The sequence below is a fragment of the Zootoca vivipara genome, chromosome 4, assembly GCF_963506605.1.
Source record: "Zootoca vivipara chromosome 4, rZooViv1.1, whole genome shotgun sequence".
In the NCBI taxonomy this organism is placed as follows: domain Eukaryota; kingdom Metazoa; phylum Chordata; class Lepidosauria; order Squamata; family Lacertidae; genus Zootoca; species Zootoca vivipara.
Window position 1 is genome coordinate 91,662,981 of NC_083279.1, and position 16,071 is coordinate 91,679,051.

At 47.2% G+C, this 16,071-nt stretch overlaps 1 protein-coding gene across 3 annotated transcripts in view; it reads left to right on the forward strand.

The window, feature by feature from the left end:
• RAB30 (RAB30, member RAS oncogene family) overlaps nt 1–16,071 on the forward strand; it is a 39,543-nt gene that overhangs the window by 17,520 nt on the left and 5,952 nt on the right. For 2 of the 3 annotated variants that reach the window (XM_060273908.1, XM_035115332.2), the window contains 2 exons: nt 12,051–12,151; nt 14,271–14,354. In XM_060273908.1, the coding sequence (XP_060129891.1) occupies nt 12,059–12,151; nt 14,271–14,354 (177 nt within the window). In that variant the 5' untranslated portion in view covers nt 12,051–12,058. Of the gene's footprint in view, nt 1–1,187; nt 6,052–12,050; nt 12,152–14,270; nt 14,355–16,071 lie in introns of those variants that run through there. The other variant, XM_035115333.2, reaches the window with a different exon arrangement.

Below are 16,071 nucleotides of genomic sequence, written 5' to 3' on the forward strand. Positions count from 1 at the left end.
CATACTCTGTTGTCTCTTGAGACAGATACCAAGAGTCCCTCTCTGCCTCCTCTCAGGGCAGTGCTCCTGGGTCTCTTGAGGTCTAGCTCCAGGTTTGCAGAACCCCCTTGCTAAAGTGTCCGCTAGTGGGCTGCTTGACCTTTGCCTCACCTGGCAGCAGCAGGCCTCTGTTTAAATTTCCCATTGTGCCCTAAGCTCAGCTGATTTCAAACCGTGTGCCGTTGTGAAGTCAGGCCATTGACAGGTTGGTTGGCAGCCCTGCCTGCCTCTCAGATTTTGCCAGCTGAGGTGATGGGCGTGAGGAGGGGGAAGGTAAGCATCTGGCCAGCAGGCAGGATTCAAATTCCCACAATGCCCCAGAGCAACGCTATGCCCGTGGCATTGTGGGAAATCAAAATGGCCGTGTGCTGCTGCTGCTGCCATCGGTTAAGCTGAAGGCAGGCATCGGTGCCAGTGCACCCTACAGGTTGCAGGAGGGTGCAAGGGACTGATATCAAGCACAGCTGGTTGGCTGGAGTGCTGCACAGGAGCGCTGCAACATTTTGTTGTAGGCCCTACTTGTCACTACAGCTGTCGGGAACAGTGACCAGCAGCTTGGCTGAAAACAAAATGCTGGTTTAGGTGGACTGTGTATCTGAACCAGCAAAGCAGGCTCTCTCACCCAGATCCTTAAACCCACAAAACCATTTTTTCCCCCATAACCGAAGAGAGATTGTGGTATGTATCTCCAAGGCGGTGCCTGTTTTTTTTTCTTTCTTTTTATCAGAAGGACTGCTTCCAAGTCCCTTAAAACTTATGGTCTGTAGCAGAACTGGGAATAGACGTTGATGCCAGCCTTGATTTCCGCTTCCTAGAGCAGCGTGTGAGCCATGAAATACTGCACGTTCCCTGTGTGCCAGAATGCAGTTGCATCAACACCTGTGCCTTTAATAGAGCTCTGCGGAGAAAAATTCCCCACGGGGGTTGTCCTGCTTGAGAAGGCTTGCTTGCTCTGCGCTGGGCAGAGGCATAAATTAAGCTCCGCCATGCATCCTAATTAAAGGGCCCAAGTCGGCTCCTTTTGAAGCCAGCGACATTATCAGACCAAGGACACCCTGCTAACACCTGCCACCCCCACCCCCCCAATTGCTGCCTATAAAATGCAACTCTCACCTACAGGATTGGTAATGTGCTGGGTTTTGTCATCAATGTTCTCATTCTTTCTTCCTCGTTTTTGTATCTGTTTACATTGCAAGTCTGCATGAAGGAAGTTCGGCTTTAAAATGAAAATACTGTACAGCCATTTATTTCAATTCAAAGGAAGTGACCACAAATCCCTTCCTTCACTCATTCACCCCAGGCAAGCCTCACTCCCTTCTCATTTGTCTGCTGTCTGGGGATAAAACTGACCTTCCTCGCAGGGCTGTTGTGAAAGATTGATGGGCGCGTTAAAAAGTAGGTAGTGGGGTTATCTAGGGGGCGTGGGGGGCACACATGCAATCATCACTTCTAACATCCCTGCCCTGCATGCAAACTCCCAACCTTCTTGGCCCGAAAGGGTCTTCTAAGAATGTTCATCTGAGTGCACTTAGAAGCCCCTTTCTGACCTTCGTGATTCCATATGCCGATATCTTCTGTGAGAGTAATGTGTGCCTGACTCCACTGCTGTCTTCACACATTCATTTTGAGCATGTATGTGCATGTAGAGGGCTTTGCTTTTCTGCATATCTGCTCCCAATTAAGCCTCCTTTCCAGCTCTTGGCTGGGAGGTCCTGTTGAGCAAGAATGCCTGGAGGGAAATTCTAAGCACTTTGGGCTGGATGCACTTATAAGCCTCTCCGTACCCGAGCACCCCTGTCATGCTGGGTTCCCGATGGTGGGGAACGTCCAGACTTTTCTGCTCAATCTGGGGAGGTTGGTAGTGCAGGGGGCAGGCTGGCATGTGTGTGGGGACATGTGGGGTAGAGCTGATGTGTGGGGTCCTACAACACATGATTTGGCATACCACCATAGCTCTGTTCCTGAGCAGAGCCTTGCCACAGTACCACCTGTTATCTTGAAGCCGATGCTGGAGAACATGGATTCGGCATTTAAGTTGAAACATGACTGCATTTGCTCGCACGCTTCCATAGCTACTCTTGCCTCTCCCGTTCCTCTCTGCTCTTTGTTGTTTTCCCCTAAGTGCTGATTGTAAACTCCTTGAGGGCAGACAGCTTTTTGTATGCACGCAAAACTTTGCCAACAACCCAGAATGCTTTGCACATTGACTGCGAGTGAGATTTGTATGTCAGTAGTTCTTGTCCACAAAGATGCAGATGTTTTCCTGCTTTGGCCTTGCTCGCTAACAAGGAACATCTGCACAGCTTGTGGCCCACCAAGCGAGACAAGGCCACCACCCACAAATGGTGACCCAGAGGCTGTTTTTCCTGCCTGCTTTGGATTTCCAAAATCAGGATTGCAGAGGAGGAGGTGTCTTCGGAAAATAATGTAATTGGTTACCACTTGTGACATCTCTTTGTGTGCTTATGTGGAAGCAAGTCCATTGAGATCATTGCGTCTTCCTTCCAGGTATAGCACTGCAGGCTTGATCATGGTTTTTTGGCTGGTGGGTGGTGACCCATAACAGGGTCCAGCAGCCCCCAACCCAAGGTGGGTCAGGCCACTAGCGCCAGGACCATTTTCATTCTCGCTTTCTTCAAATTGTTCCAAGGAGGAGGGTGGTAGCAGAAGGAAAGGGACGCAGAGGATGAGTTAAAAAGGTCTGGGAGTGGATTGGAAGAGATGGGAGAAAGACAAACATACAGCTTAAAATTTTAAATGGGTCCCTTTTTGAACGTTAGGGGTAAAGATGAGGTCTTTGCCTGAAAAGGTTGAAGATGGCTATTCCTGCATTCCTCCGTCTTTTACAGTGCAATCTTTGGTTTACTTTTCAGTAAGTCTTTCATCTCTCTCTCCTTTGAGAGCTAAAGACAGCCGCAGAGCCAGACTACATTTAGGATCCAAGTCAGGAGATATGGCGACTATAGAGAGAGAAGCTATCTAAATGTTTTAAGTTAATGGCTAGACCTTGTAATGGGTGGTTGCAGACATCTCATCTCTGATGTCCTTGGCTTTGAGAGAACACATCTAGGCAGCATCTGTATCTGCTTGGCTGCCTTCTTGCCTCTGGCAAGGCTCCTGAGCTCAGGTAGAACAGCATCTACATTTTGAGAAAGGGACTATATTGCTCTTTGAGGAGGTGAGGGGGGAGGACAGCTAGATGATGAACAAATAGTAAGAGAGAAGAGCCACAGAGTCCTTGCAGGTTTGGAATCTGCAAATGCTAGGATGGTTGGCTGTGCAAGCTGGCTGGGACTTGTATGTTGGGGGCGTTATGTTGGGAGGGAGGTGCCCAAACTCAAAGCCTGACAGTGAAGCTCACAAGGTGACTTTGGACTGTCCCAGTCTTACCTCCCAGGATTGCTGTGAGGATAAAATGGCAGGGGGTGGGGCAGATGGAAAGGACATAAACTCTTGGGTATAAATCATGCAAACTGGGCAACTTTGCATCATTTCTCTTATTTTTGCATAAATTATGCTTTAATTTTTAACTAGTTTACATGATTTATTCTGCATAACTTTGAACGCTCCTTCCCCTGCCTGTTGGAAAACGCCACCAGTTACTTTAGACATCTTTGAAGATGCAGCTTCTCCATGGGTTTCCCTGATAATTAAGCTGTGCCCTGTCTTTTTATATAACAATGCTTTATTGCATTTTTGTATTTTTTCCTACTGTCTCCATAGTTTGCACAGATGGTTTATATATATCTCCAAGGCTGTGGCTATGGGTGAAGCAAGACCCTCTTGGGGTGCTAATGCTGTGAACCTCTCCATTGTAAGCTCAGGTTGTATATATGTGTAAATAAACCATTTATCGTAAAGACACCGCAGTCTCTGCTGTCCCTTATTCTGAAGGAAATCCGAACCCTGGGTAAAAGCACCTGGAACCCCTGGAACTTTGCACCGCTTGAAGATTGGGGTGGCATGCAGTAATATAAATCTCAAAGGCCACAATAAAGATAAAGTGTATTCAGCTGAAAGCCGCATAGTGAAGAAACCAGAATTCCACAACTTTGGGGCTACCACAGAGAATGCCCTCTCTTGGGCGACATGCCCGCAAGCATCTGCCAATGTTAACATCTAAGAGGGTCCATAGGGAAGGAGATGCTTTTTTCAGATACTTGGGGGGTCTTAGTTGCTTAAGGCTTTAAACACTAATGTGAACATACTGAATTGGACTCGGGAACAAGCTGGGTTTCGCCGCTGCTGTTTCAAAACCGGGGTTATGCGAATTCTAAACAGAACCCCAGCCAGGAATCTGGCTGCTCCATTTTGGACCAGTTGAAGTTTCTCATTCTTAGGCTTCTCCCGATACAAACTCAGCCCGGCCATCCCTTCCAACAGACGACAGTCCTCTCTAAAGTTGGACATGTGGCCTCTCCTTGGCCCATGCCCAACTCTAACCACTGCACTGTGTTGGCTCTGTAAATAATCACTACCGTATGGGAGGAGATGTGGGTCAGTGGTGACCGTGTACTCCCCCCCCTCCTTTCCCGGACATGTGTAGTTGGCCTTTAGCCTTGTGTTGGAACCAGGCCTGAGCTGATGATGCTCAGAAGCCAAGTTTGAGGCTTGCAGTTTTCATTTTTCTGGCTGTTCAGACCGTGGAAGTGCCTCATGTCACAGTATTTTTTATTTTACTTTAAGAAATCAGTACACTCTTGGCTTCTCTTTCTGTGTGAAAAGGGCAAGATGGTTTTAGCCTTCACCTGGCTCTCTCTTCCCCTCTGTGCTGAGGCTTAAATTGTCCTTCTGGGATTTAAAAGATGTTTCCTCCTGTGGTTTTCTGCTGCTTCAGGAAATGGCTCCCCTGAGGCGTCTGTGGGTTGTCTCAAGCCACCCAGAGGAGGGGGTCTGGCAACACTTCTCTCCTTTCAAGAAGTGAGTAGCAACTTTGCAAGTGATGCTTGTGAAGATGCAGGTGAGAATCAGGAATCCTTGAGACTTGCAGCATCATTTTGCAGTCCAGATGTTATCTGTCATTCAGTCTTCGCATCAGCAAAACAATACTTTATTAGCATAACTTGGGGTGTTTCAGAGCATTCACAGTGCTTCATCCTAGAGGTGTGGAGAAGATTTGGAGGGGTCCCAAATAAAGAACGGAAGCAGACAATCTTTGGACGCAGATTCAGCGCTTGTCCAGGGCAAAGCACCGTCTCTCCACAGAGCTTTGAACTGAAACGGAGACCTCCAAAGCGCTTGGGACGCTTGGAAATTCAGGTGCTGAAGAAAACCACACGCAGAACCTGTCTGCAAAACCCGGAACATTTCTCCCCAAGCTTGCTTCACAGGCAACTCCCCATTTATGTGCATCCAATTGACGCACAACCCATGCGTGAGTGCATCACGTCGAACCCAGATGTGAATTTAAAAATGGTAGAAACAGCCCTAAAAGAGCCCAGAAAGGGGGGGGGTATCAAAAAATCATGTGTGTGTTGGGGAGAACCCTGTGTGCTGAGCTGAGCTCTTTGGAGTAAGTGTAGGGAGAGATGTAATAAATGTTAAAGCCTGGCTAGTGTGCAGCCATAAAAACAACAACAACACAATTCTGCAAGAGACATGCTCCCTCAACAAAAAGAGCCACATGCCCATAGTGCTGCCAGCTCCCTTCCCTCTCTCTCTCACACACATAGTGAGTTAGCATTGCGGGCTCTATTACATCTGAGAACTTTATTTTCTACACTTCCCCCTCTTCTCCCTTTTCTGCAGCCAGCCACCTCAGAGCGCATAATGGGGAACACTCTGATGCTGGCTTTTCTCCACAAGCAGCATGCATGCTCTGGCTGACCGACAGGCTGGCTGCTCCCTCTGACTCCTCCTCTTTGCGTTCCTGTTCCTGGGCAGATATTCTGCACGCCGGCATGTAGCCTGGTGAGGGGACTGAGCCCAGGTTCCTTCCTTCCCTGTACACGCCTGGGGTGCAAAGAGAGAGAGGGGAGGCATTCAGTTCCTTTGTCTAGACAACATCCTGGAGTAAGTCTGCCCAAACCGGGGAAATGTTTTGAGACGTGCTTTTTCTGACACCCTTGAGCCTTGGAGCTGCGGTGGTGGTTTGGAAGAGGCATGGAGCAGGACTGCTCTGTTGTGTCCCGTTAGCAGCTGTTCATAGCCAAGTGTCCGGCCTCCTGACAGCAGTAGCATTCCAGGTGAACGCTAGAAGAGATGGGGTTAGTCACTGCAGAGATCTCTGCAGCATAAGATCCCAGGGTGTGGTCTAAAGGGAGAGGAGCCGAACACCTTGCAGATGCTAAGAAGGTCCGGGTTGGGTCAGTGCCTGGATGGGGGACTGCATGGGAGAAACATGTATGTTGCCCTTGGGTTCTTTGCTGGGAGAAAACACGGGTTGCAAATGCAAGAAAACGTACGCAATCACAAATATAGAGTGATGCTTACACTTTTCTGCAAGCACAGAATTTGACAGAGAGAGAGAGAGAGCGGGCACAAGTTCCTGGTCCTTACGACTGAAAACAAACTACTAATGAAAATCGAATGCTGAATCTGAACCACAACAATCAACAGGTGGGATTCTAGTGCTCTGCATGGCCAAACAGGTAGCAATGGCAGAATAATGGATTTCTGGAACCACACATAATTTGGCTCTTATTGCAGAATTTTATGGCCTGGTGGTAGGGTTTATATTTATACAGCTTGAATTCATCTAGTCCCTGAACTTACTCAGACGTTGCTTTGTGGGGGAGAAGAAATCTAAACCTGGCGGAGCCTTGGTCTTTCTTGCACTCCCACCCCCCTTTTCTGAAGCAGTCCTTTGTCTGTTTTTATAGTATTCCCAAAAGCCAGTCTTTTCATCAGTATGCTTTGTAGCAATTGTGCACCTGGGTCAAAGGGTCTGTTGGTTTTCTGTTTGCCCTGGACCTTTGGCAATCTTCTCCAAGGGAGCTGATTGTTCTGGCCAGCTGTGAGCGTTTGTAACAACCCTGACACCACATTCCAGAGGCCAGAAATGCATCTGCAGCAGCCAGAAAGATTTCCAAGAAATATTTAGACTTTGCAGATGGGTGTTTCCATCTTACTCTCCCCTTCCCTTTCAGAATGTGTTTTGGCTTCTCTTTGCCTTCTGCTTCCAATAAAACCAGCTTAGTCCTCCCCACCCCCCCTAGTATTTTTCCTCTGGGTGTCCTTTCCCCCTGTGTCTGCACAGACAGGGACAAAGGATCAACCTTATCTGTGTGGCCCTGACACATGCGATTGCTGAAGAGAAGTCAGTCACGCACATTCAAGGGCAAGGGTGGGGAAAAGCGCAGAGAGGCTCACAGGGGCAGCTGATGTAAAGTGTTGCCTGCATGCAATTCCTGTTCACCTTTGGCTACCAGGCTAGTGCTTAAGTGCAAGGCAGATTCACAGAGGATAAGGCATGGATGGCTGTGCTCTGCCCGTGCGGTTGCTTCTGAATGCCAGTTGCTGGAAACCACAGGAGAGGAGAGGGTATCTGGTTGGCCACCATGAGAACAGGATGCTGAAGTGGGTGGGCCATTGGCCTGATCCAGCAGGCTCCTTTTACCTTCTTAAGGCTTCAGCAAGCTACAATGATCTCTAATGTGATGCCTTGCAAATCCAGCTTTAGGCTTCAAAGGGTTGGGATTTTGCTGTACCCCAAGGACTTCTCCACCCTTGCTAATTTAATCTTGTTTACTGCAGTTGATTAACTCACGCATAGCGCTGCTGCTAGCAGTATGCTTCTATAAGCTTTTCCTCGCATGTGATTGAATCTTCTTCACCTATAGTTGATGGACTCACGAATGTTACCTGTGTTTATTTTTTGAAATCCCAGACCACGCTAAATTAGATACAGTACTGGTAATTTCCCAAGTGCGCAAGACCCTATTGTTTTTATTTGTTAAAGCGGACTGGAAGTGGAGTCAGGAAAGAGCAGTGAGGTCTTTTTGGTTTGTGGATAGCCCCAAATTATGTTGGCTTCTGGTTGAGGCCGTTATGAGTGCAATACCAATAAAATCAAGCAAGTAGACATAATAAAACAGAACATTCAAGATAATGGGCAGAGTGGATAGGATAGGATAGGATAGGATAGGATAGAATAGAATAGAATAGAATAGAATAATAATTTATTGGCCCAGTACTAATACACAGTACTTGGAATTTTGTTTCGGCTACAATTGCAATATAAAAGTACTTTATACAAAGTGTGCAGAGCACTATTTCAAGATCACCAGCGGAGTGATTTCAGAACAGGTTGAGGTGGTTGTTGGTGCCTCTGGCGCCGACTGAATGGCACTAGTTGATAGTTGATAATGCTTGACTTTCGAACCTGCTATAAAACTGATTCAGGTCGTTTGCCAATTTTTTGACTCTCTGGAGCAGAAGAAGATGTTCTCTTATATGAAGTGAACAGAGAGATTTCTTTTACAATATTAGAGCCCAGGGTCATTCAGTGCCGCTGAACATTGGCGGGAGTTCGGGATAGACAAACGAGGAGGTGATCTTCACGCAGCCCATATGGAATTTGCTACCACAAGGTATGCATGAACATCTCTGGGCTGCTTTGAACAGGGATTTAAGACATATTTGTGGAGGATAAGGTTAGCTCCAAGGAGCTCTAGGTGGTGTATGTGGTTCTCACAACAACCCTGCAAGGTAGTTTAGGCTGAGAGACAGTGGATGCCCCAAGGTCACCCAGGGAGCTTCATGGTTGAGTAGGGATTCGAACCCTGATCTCCCAGGTCATAGCCAAACACTCTAACTATGATACCGTGCTGACTCTGTGCAGTATACTACTTCCAGAATCGGAGGCACCATGCCTCTGAGTACCAGATGCTGGAGAAGAATTGTGAGAGGGGGCTCTTGCGCCACTTCCTTGCACCACCTTCCTGGAAGCATCTGGTTGGAGGCTGCGGTGGGAAGCAGACTAGATAGACCTTCAGTCTGAGCCACCAGGGCTCTTCTTACCGCTTTAAACACTGAATTAACTTCCTGTGTTTAGCAGAGGGAAACCGAAGGCCTTCTTCCAAAACCACCCCGTGGCTTCGGTGCAATTATGGACAAAAAGTTGAACGGCATCCAGGAGCTGCCGTCTGAGGTTTTATACCTCGAGCTGCCCAAGGGTCACTGAGCACTGAGGGTGACGCAAGGCTGCATCTGTAATGAAGGATAGAAACAGCAACAGGCGAGAAGCGAGTTGGCTGAAGCCAAAGTCCAGTTGCAGTCATGTTCGTATGACGAGGTTGAGATGACAAAGTTGGCTCCAAACCACGTGCTTTCCACATCCACCCCAGGGTTCGAAATTAGCAGGGCGCCAGGTGCATTTCACACCCAAAGATTCTCCATTTGCGAGCACCTCAAAAAGTCTGGGTGCCATTTTTTGCGCCAGGCTGACACTCAAGGATTACTGAAACGTATGTGCTTTAAAGCCTCAAAGTGTAGGTTAAGGAGTTTAACAATAGAGAGAAGAGTGTTTTGAAAACTGAAGCATGGTACCAATATTTTTTTGTTGTAAACACATTAAACAAGTACAGTATTAACAATTTCTGTAAAAAATGTGATATTAACAATGTGTCACTTATGTGAATTGCGTATTAGTATGTGAATAAATGTGCGATCACTTGTTACTGTTTTGATTTTTAAAAATTGTGTTATTATCTTCCTTAGCGGGTTCTTCAGACTGCTATTCTGAATAATGCTTTTTGTAGGCTAGGGGGAACTGGGGAGAAGTTTATGAAACTAAAGGGTTGGTGGCCCAAAGGAGTTTGGGAACTGTTGCTCTGAATGCTGTATGTTGTTGTTGTTTAGTCGTGTCCGAATCTTCGTGACCCCATGGACCATAGCACGCCAGGCACTTCTGTCTTGCACTGCCTCCCGCAGTTTGGTCAAACTCATGTTCGTAGCTTCGAGAACACTGTCCAACCATCTTGTCCTCTGTCGTCCCCTTCTCCTAGTGCCCTCCATCTTTCCCAACATCAGGGTCTTTTCCAAGGATTTTTCTCTTCTCATGAGATGGCCAAAGTATTGGAGCCTCAGCTTCACGATCTGTCCTTCCAGTGAGCACTCAGGGCTGATTTCCTTCAGAATGGATAGGTTTGATCTTCTTGCAGTCCATGGGACTCTCAAGAGTCTCCTCCAGCACCATAATTCAAAAGCATCAATTCTTTGGCGATCAGCCTTCTTTATGGTCCAGCTCTCACTTCCATACATCACTACTGGGAAAACCATAGCTTTAACTATATGGACCTTTGTAGGCAAGGTGATGTCTCTGCTTTTTAAGATGCTGTCTAGGTTTGTAATTCCTTTTCTCCCAAGAAGCAGGCGTCTTTTAATTTCGTGACTGCTGTCACCATCTGCAGTGATCAAGGAGCCCAAGAAAGTAAAATCTCTCACTGCCTCCATTTCTTCCCCTTCTATGTGCCAGGAGGTGATGGGACCAGTGGCCATGATCTTGGTTTTTTTGATGTTGAGCTTCAGACCATATTTTGCGTTCTCCTCTTTCACCCTCATTAAAAGGTTCTTTAATTCCTCCTCGCTTTCTGCCATCAAGGTTGTGTCATCTGCATATCTGAGGTTGTTGATATTTCTTCCGGCAATCTTAATTCCAGTTTGGGATTCATCTAGTCCAGCCTTTCGCATGATGAATTCTGCATATAAGTTAAATAAGCAGGGAGACAATATACAACCTTGTCGTACTCCTTTCCCAATTTTGAACCAATCAGTTGTTCCATATCCAGTTCTAACTGTAGCTTCTTGTCCCACATAGAGATTTCTCAGGAGACAGATGAGGTGATCAGGCACTCCCATTTCTTTAAGAACCTGCCATAGTTTGCTGTGGTCGACACAGTCAAAGGCTTTTGCATAGTCAATGAAGCAGAAGTAGACGTTTTTCTGGAACTCTCTAGCTTTCTCCATAATCCAGCGCATGTTTGCTATTTGGTCTCTGGTTCCTCTGCCCCTTCGAAATCCAGCTTGCACTTCTGGGATTTCTCGGTCCACATACTGCCTAAGCCTGCCTTGTAGAATTTTAAGCATAACCTTGCTAGCGTGTGAAATGAGTGCAATTGTGCGGTAGTTGGAGCATTCTTTGGCACTGCCCTTCTTTGGAATTGGGATGTAGACTGATCAGTCAGTCTGAATGCTGCATAAGGGAACTATATTATTATTTATTAAATTTGCGTACTATCCTTCATCCACAGATCTCAGGGCAATTCAAAATATAAAATTAGAACAACAACAAACCAACAATCCCTGTTCCCACAACACATTTAAAAGGGCATTGAATGTCATTTAGTCAAGGCCTGGTTGAAGAGGAATGTTTTCACCTGGAGCCTAAAGGTGTATAATGAAGGCCGCAGACAAACCTCCCTGGGGAGCCACCACAGAAAAGGCCCCGTCCTCGTGTTGCCACCCTCTGGCCCTCATGTGGAGGAAACACACAAATAAGGGTCTCCGAAGATGATAACAGAGTCTGCGTCTGTTTATATGGGGAGAGGCAATCCTTGAGGTATTGCAGTCCTGAGCCCTTTAAGGCTTTATAGGTCAAAACCAGCACTTTGAATTGGGCCCGGAAGCTAACTGGCAGCCAGTGCAGTCGGGCCAAGATTGGTGTGATATGCTCAAACCCTTTTGGTTGCCAAATTCAGGTGCAGTCCTACGTACAAGACGTTGCAGTAATCTAACCTAGAGGAGGGACAACAGTAGTTCCTGGGTTCATGTGCTGCCATGACTTCTGTGTGCTGGCGAGAAACTGCCAATACTGCAGTGACCTTTGCCTTGAATACCTGGAGGATCAAAGTCCGTCAATCATGAAATAAGTCACTGGGTCTTCTAACGTCTCTCCTTTATGTATTTTGCTTCTGATTCTGTATCGCCGGTGGATTCCAGGGAGCTTAACTGGAAACCTGGTGCTCCTTTAACCAGCGGGAGTTAAAGCCCTTTGGAGAAGACCGACTGCAACGGAAGCCCTTTGGGGATTTCTTTTTTTTTTTAATTCTTTGTTTTCCTTTCCCTTGCAGCTGTGTAAATGAGTATGGAAGATTATGACTTTCTCTTCAAAATAGTTTTAATTGGGAACGCTGGCGTGGGGAAGACCTGCTTAGTGCGGCGGTTTACTCAGGTAAGGTGGCATTTCAGTGATGTTGATGCTTCGGGCATTCGAGAAGGACAGGGCAGATGTGTACGCAGCACATTCATATATGTGTTAGTGCGCAGGTGGAAGGAGCTAGGACCCAGGGGAGCCTCGGCCATCTTCTCCTGGTACGAGGCAGGACTGTACCATTATATAGTAAGGGAGGGCACCAGCCGAAGCAGGAGTGGCTTGCCTGTGACCTTCCAGGTGTTCCCATATTCTTGTATCAGGGTGGCCAGTATGGCGATCTCCATATGTTTTTGGACTCCAACTCCCATCATCCCTGGCCTCTGGTCAGGGATGATGGGAGTTGGAGTCCAACAGCATTTGAAGGGCCGCAGGCTCTCCATCTTTGAACGGCAGGCTCTGCTGCTGCTAGGTTTTGGGGCAGGGTGAACCTCGTGGGTGAAGACAGGCCAGGGAAATCCTGTTGGACCATGCACATCATTTGAGGATTGCAGCATCAAACAGGAACTTGGAGGTTTTTAAACAGAGGATCCACTGGAGATTCTTTAGCTGTGGTTCCTGCATCACTGGGGGGTTGGACTGGATGACCCAGGTGCAGGGGAGCGTGCTGTTGTACTGCAGACTTCCCATAGGCACCTGGTCAGCCCCTGGATACAGACCTAGATGGGCTCTTGTTATATTTCTATGAGTAGGTGATGCCCACTTTGGTGGAAAATGGGCTTCCCCCTTCCCTTTCTGTGCAACAACAACAACTTATTATATATACCCCACCCATCTGGCTGGGTTTCCCCAGCCACTCTGGACGGCTTCCAACAAAATATTAAAATACAATAGTGTGTCAAACATTAAAAGCTTCCCTAAACAGACATTGAAAGGGTCAACGGCGACGTTGCATTTGCCTGGTAGAAAGGAAGTTGTTGCCGAGTGATTGCGTAACGCACAGAATGTTTCTTGGCAGTTCTGCATCTTAAGCAGTCAGCACTTCTTCCCCGTGGAGACCTTTCAAAGAATGTGCCTGGAAATATTCTCTTTTCTATGGGCAGCCTGCCATGGGGGCTGGAGCAAAGTTGACCCCCACCCCCGGGGAAGTGGGGGGGGGGTGGAATCAAAACACCAGCTTATCCACTCCACAGCCCATCCCTGTAGGTGTTCTGAGGGATGGATGTGTCCAACAAAACAAGAGGAACAAGTTGTGGCGCAGAGCTAACAAAAGAGGCAGCTGGTGCTTGCTCGCTCGCTTGCTTGCTCTGTTCCAACAGCGGCGACTTAAAATTCTGCTGGGAGCACTGCAGACTGACCGAACCCGCTGTGATCCGGTGGTTTCTGGGAGACATCTCCAGGTGATTTGTGTTCCTTTGCAAGGAACATAAATCTCGCTTGCTGTGCACAGGGGAGGACGGGGACAAAACCACCCAAACATCTCTTCTGTATAAAAAGTTGGGGGGGGGTGAGAGAGAACCTGCACATATTTAACTTAATGAGAAAAACTTGGGCTTTTTCAGCTACCTCTGATAGCCTCCAGACAATTTTTTTTTTTTTACTCCGGTGGGCTGGTCCTCCATGTCAAATGGGATTTGCACAACTTGGGCCTCCATCTTCTGAAAAACCGGCTGCAGAACAGTAGCTTGTGGTGGGGGTTCGTGAAGTGGTTTCTCCGAGCTGGTCGAGGGAGAACAGTGTATGAGAAATCCAAATTAAAGTGTGCAGCTCAGGAGAGTATCGTCCAAGCGCTTTACGAAGGGAGGACAATGTCCCCGAGGGACTCTGGAGACCATCTGTGCACAGAGCTGCAGATGTCAACTCCTTGGCCACATTCCCCAGCTACTGAATGTTGCCTCCTTGCCTGCAAAAAACTAGAATTGGACCTGTTGGTGGTGCCTGGAATTTGCTCATTGATTGCCATTATGCTGCAGGCCTGTTGCCTTGAGCAAAATCCTACTGATGCAGGAAATCTGAAAATTTCCCTCCAGCCTTCTGTAAAGAAGAGAGTCAGAAGAGGCATGTAATGACACAGAGCCTCAAGTCAGAACATTGATCGGTGTTCACAAGATTCTTCCACGTGGACAGTGGCAGTGTGAAATGTCCAACATTCCTTATGCTGAAAATGTTTTATGAACAATGTTTGTTTTCCCTTCTCAAGGGTCTTTTTCCACCAGGGCAAGGAGCCACAATCGGCGTTGACTTTATGATTAAGACAGTGGAGATAAATGGTGAAAAAATAAAGGTAAGGGTTTGTTTGATTTTTTTTCCTGACTCCACCTTGAGTTGATTTGTGTGTTAGATGACATAAGGAAAACACTTTTCTCTGTTAAACTATATGACCACTCAGGGAAATACCTGGGATCGGAACTCTCATATTGGCGCCATGTTGTGTGATGTATGAAAACTCTGCATCCTATGAGTTGCCCCTTCATATGTGACTTCATCGTGGCAGCAGTGGGGATCCCCATAGAAGTATCTCATTTCCCCGGTCTTTCACTCTGCCTCTGCCCCCCTACCCCCCCATATGAACCAAAGATCAGGTTTCCCAATCAATTGGGAGAAAGCAACTAAGAAAGAGATTGTAGAGGAAAGTGGCTGGGAGGCTAGGGGTTAAGCACCTCACTCTCCCACCTGTGGCTTCTCTCTTCTGAAAACCCCTCCTGGCGCTTGCTTTGCATGTTGGAGGTGAACATTGGCGACCCAGAGTCTAACAAATGGCCTCTACTACTGGGCTTAGCTGGCAACCGATAAGTATGTTGTTGTTGTTTAGTCGTTTAGTCGTGTCCGACTCTTCGTGACCCCATGGACCATAGCACGCCAGGCACTCCTGTCTTGCACTGCCTCCCGCAGTTTGGTCAAACTCATGTTCGTAGCTTCGAGAACACTGTCCAACCATCTTGTCCTCTGACTTCCCCTTCTCCTAGTGCCCTCAATCTTTCCCAACATCAGGGTCTTTTCCAGGGAGTCTTCTCTTCTCATGAGGTGGCCAAAGTATTGGAGCCTCAGCTTCAGGATCTGTCCTTCCAGTGAGCACTCGGGGCTGATTTCCTGAAGAATTGATAGGTTTGATCTTCTTGCAGTCCATGGGACTCTCAAGAGTCTCCTCCAGCACCATAATTCAAAAGCATCAATTCTTCGGCGATCAGCCTTCTTTATGGTCCAGCTCTCACTTCACTTCACCTATAAGTATACTGGCTGCTTTGGAAGGGGTATTGCGAATGGTTGCTATAGCATGGCAAGTGCAGATTGCCTAAGGGCCCCGCAGACACCCTTTCTATTATGCATTCACGATTATTTGTGCCTATTATGCTATTAGGTTGGTTATACATGCTCCCGCTTTCAACATTATTTGCACCTGCAGAGGTTTTCCGGAAGGACATCCTGCTTTGCTTCAGATTGGTGCATGTCCCTTAACTTCCTGCTGAAATATCTTATATTCTAGGGTTGCCATATTTAAAACAGTGTAACTATGGACAGAAAAGTCGTTGAGCTTTTTGGGCAAAATTGCTTAATGGGCTGCCATACGTCTAAGATTTTCCCGATTTCCATAGATGTATAGAAAATTTTCTGGGGAAGCATTGTAGAGCAACTAATAAAGCAGAGTGGTGTGTGGACTGTGCAGTATAAATCCAGGACTAATGCAATATTTGATTCAATGCCATGTTGCAGAATACACGGGGGGGGCACCAGTCTGGAGGGACCCCAAGTTGTTGTAGGGCAAGGGTAGGGAACCTTTTATGGTGGGCAGCCCATTCCTTATCCCACCCCCGGAAGGGCTGCCCACCTGCCCAGTCACCTTCCCCCATCACTTTGTATGCATATATCCACATGAGGCTGTTTCCAAGGAGAATCACCGGGGATGCCATGCATACATACATAATTTTATTTGTATGTTGCTTTTCCATAGTTGAAACCATGCTGAAGGTGGCTTTAAAAGAATTACAAACATAACAAAAGTA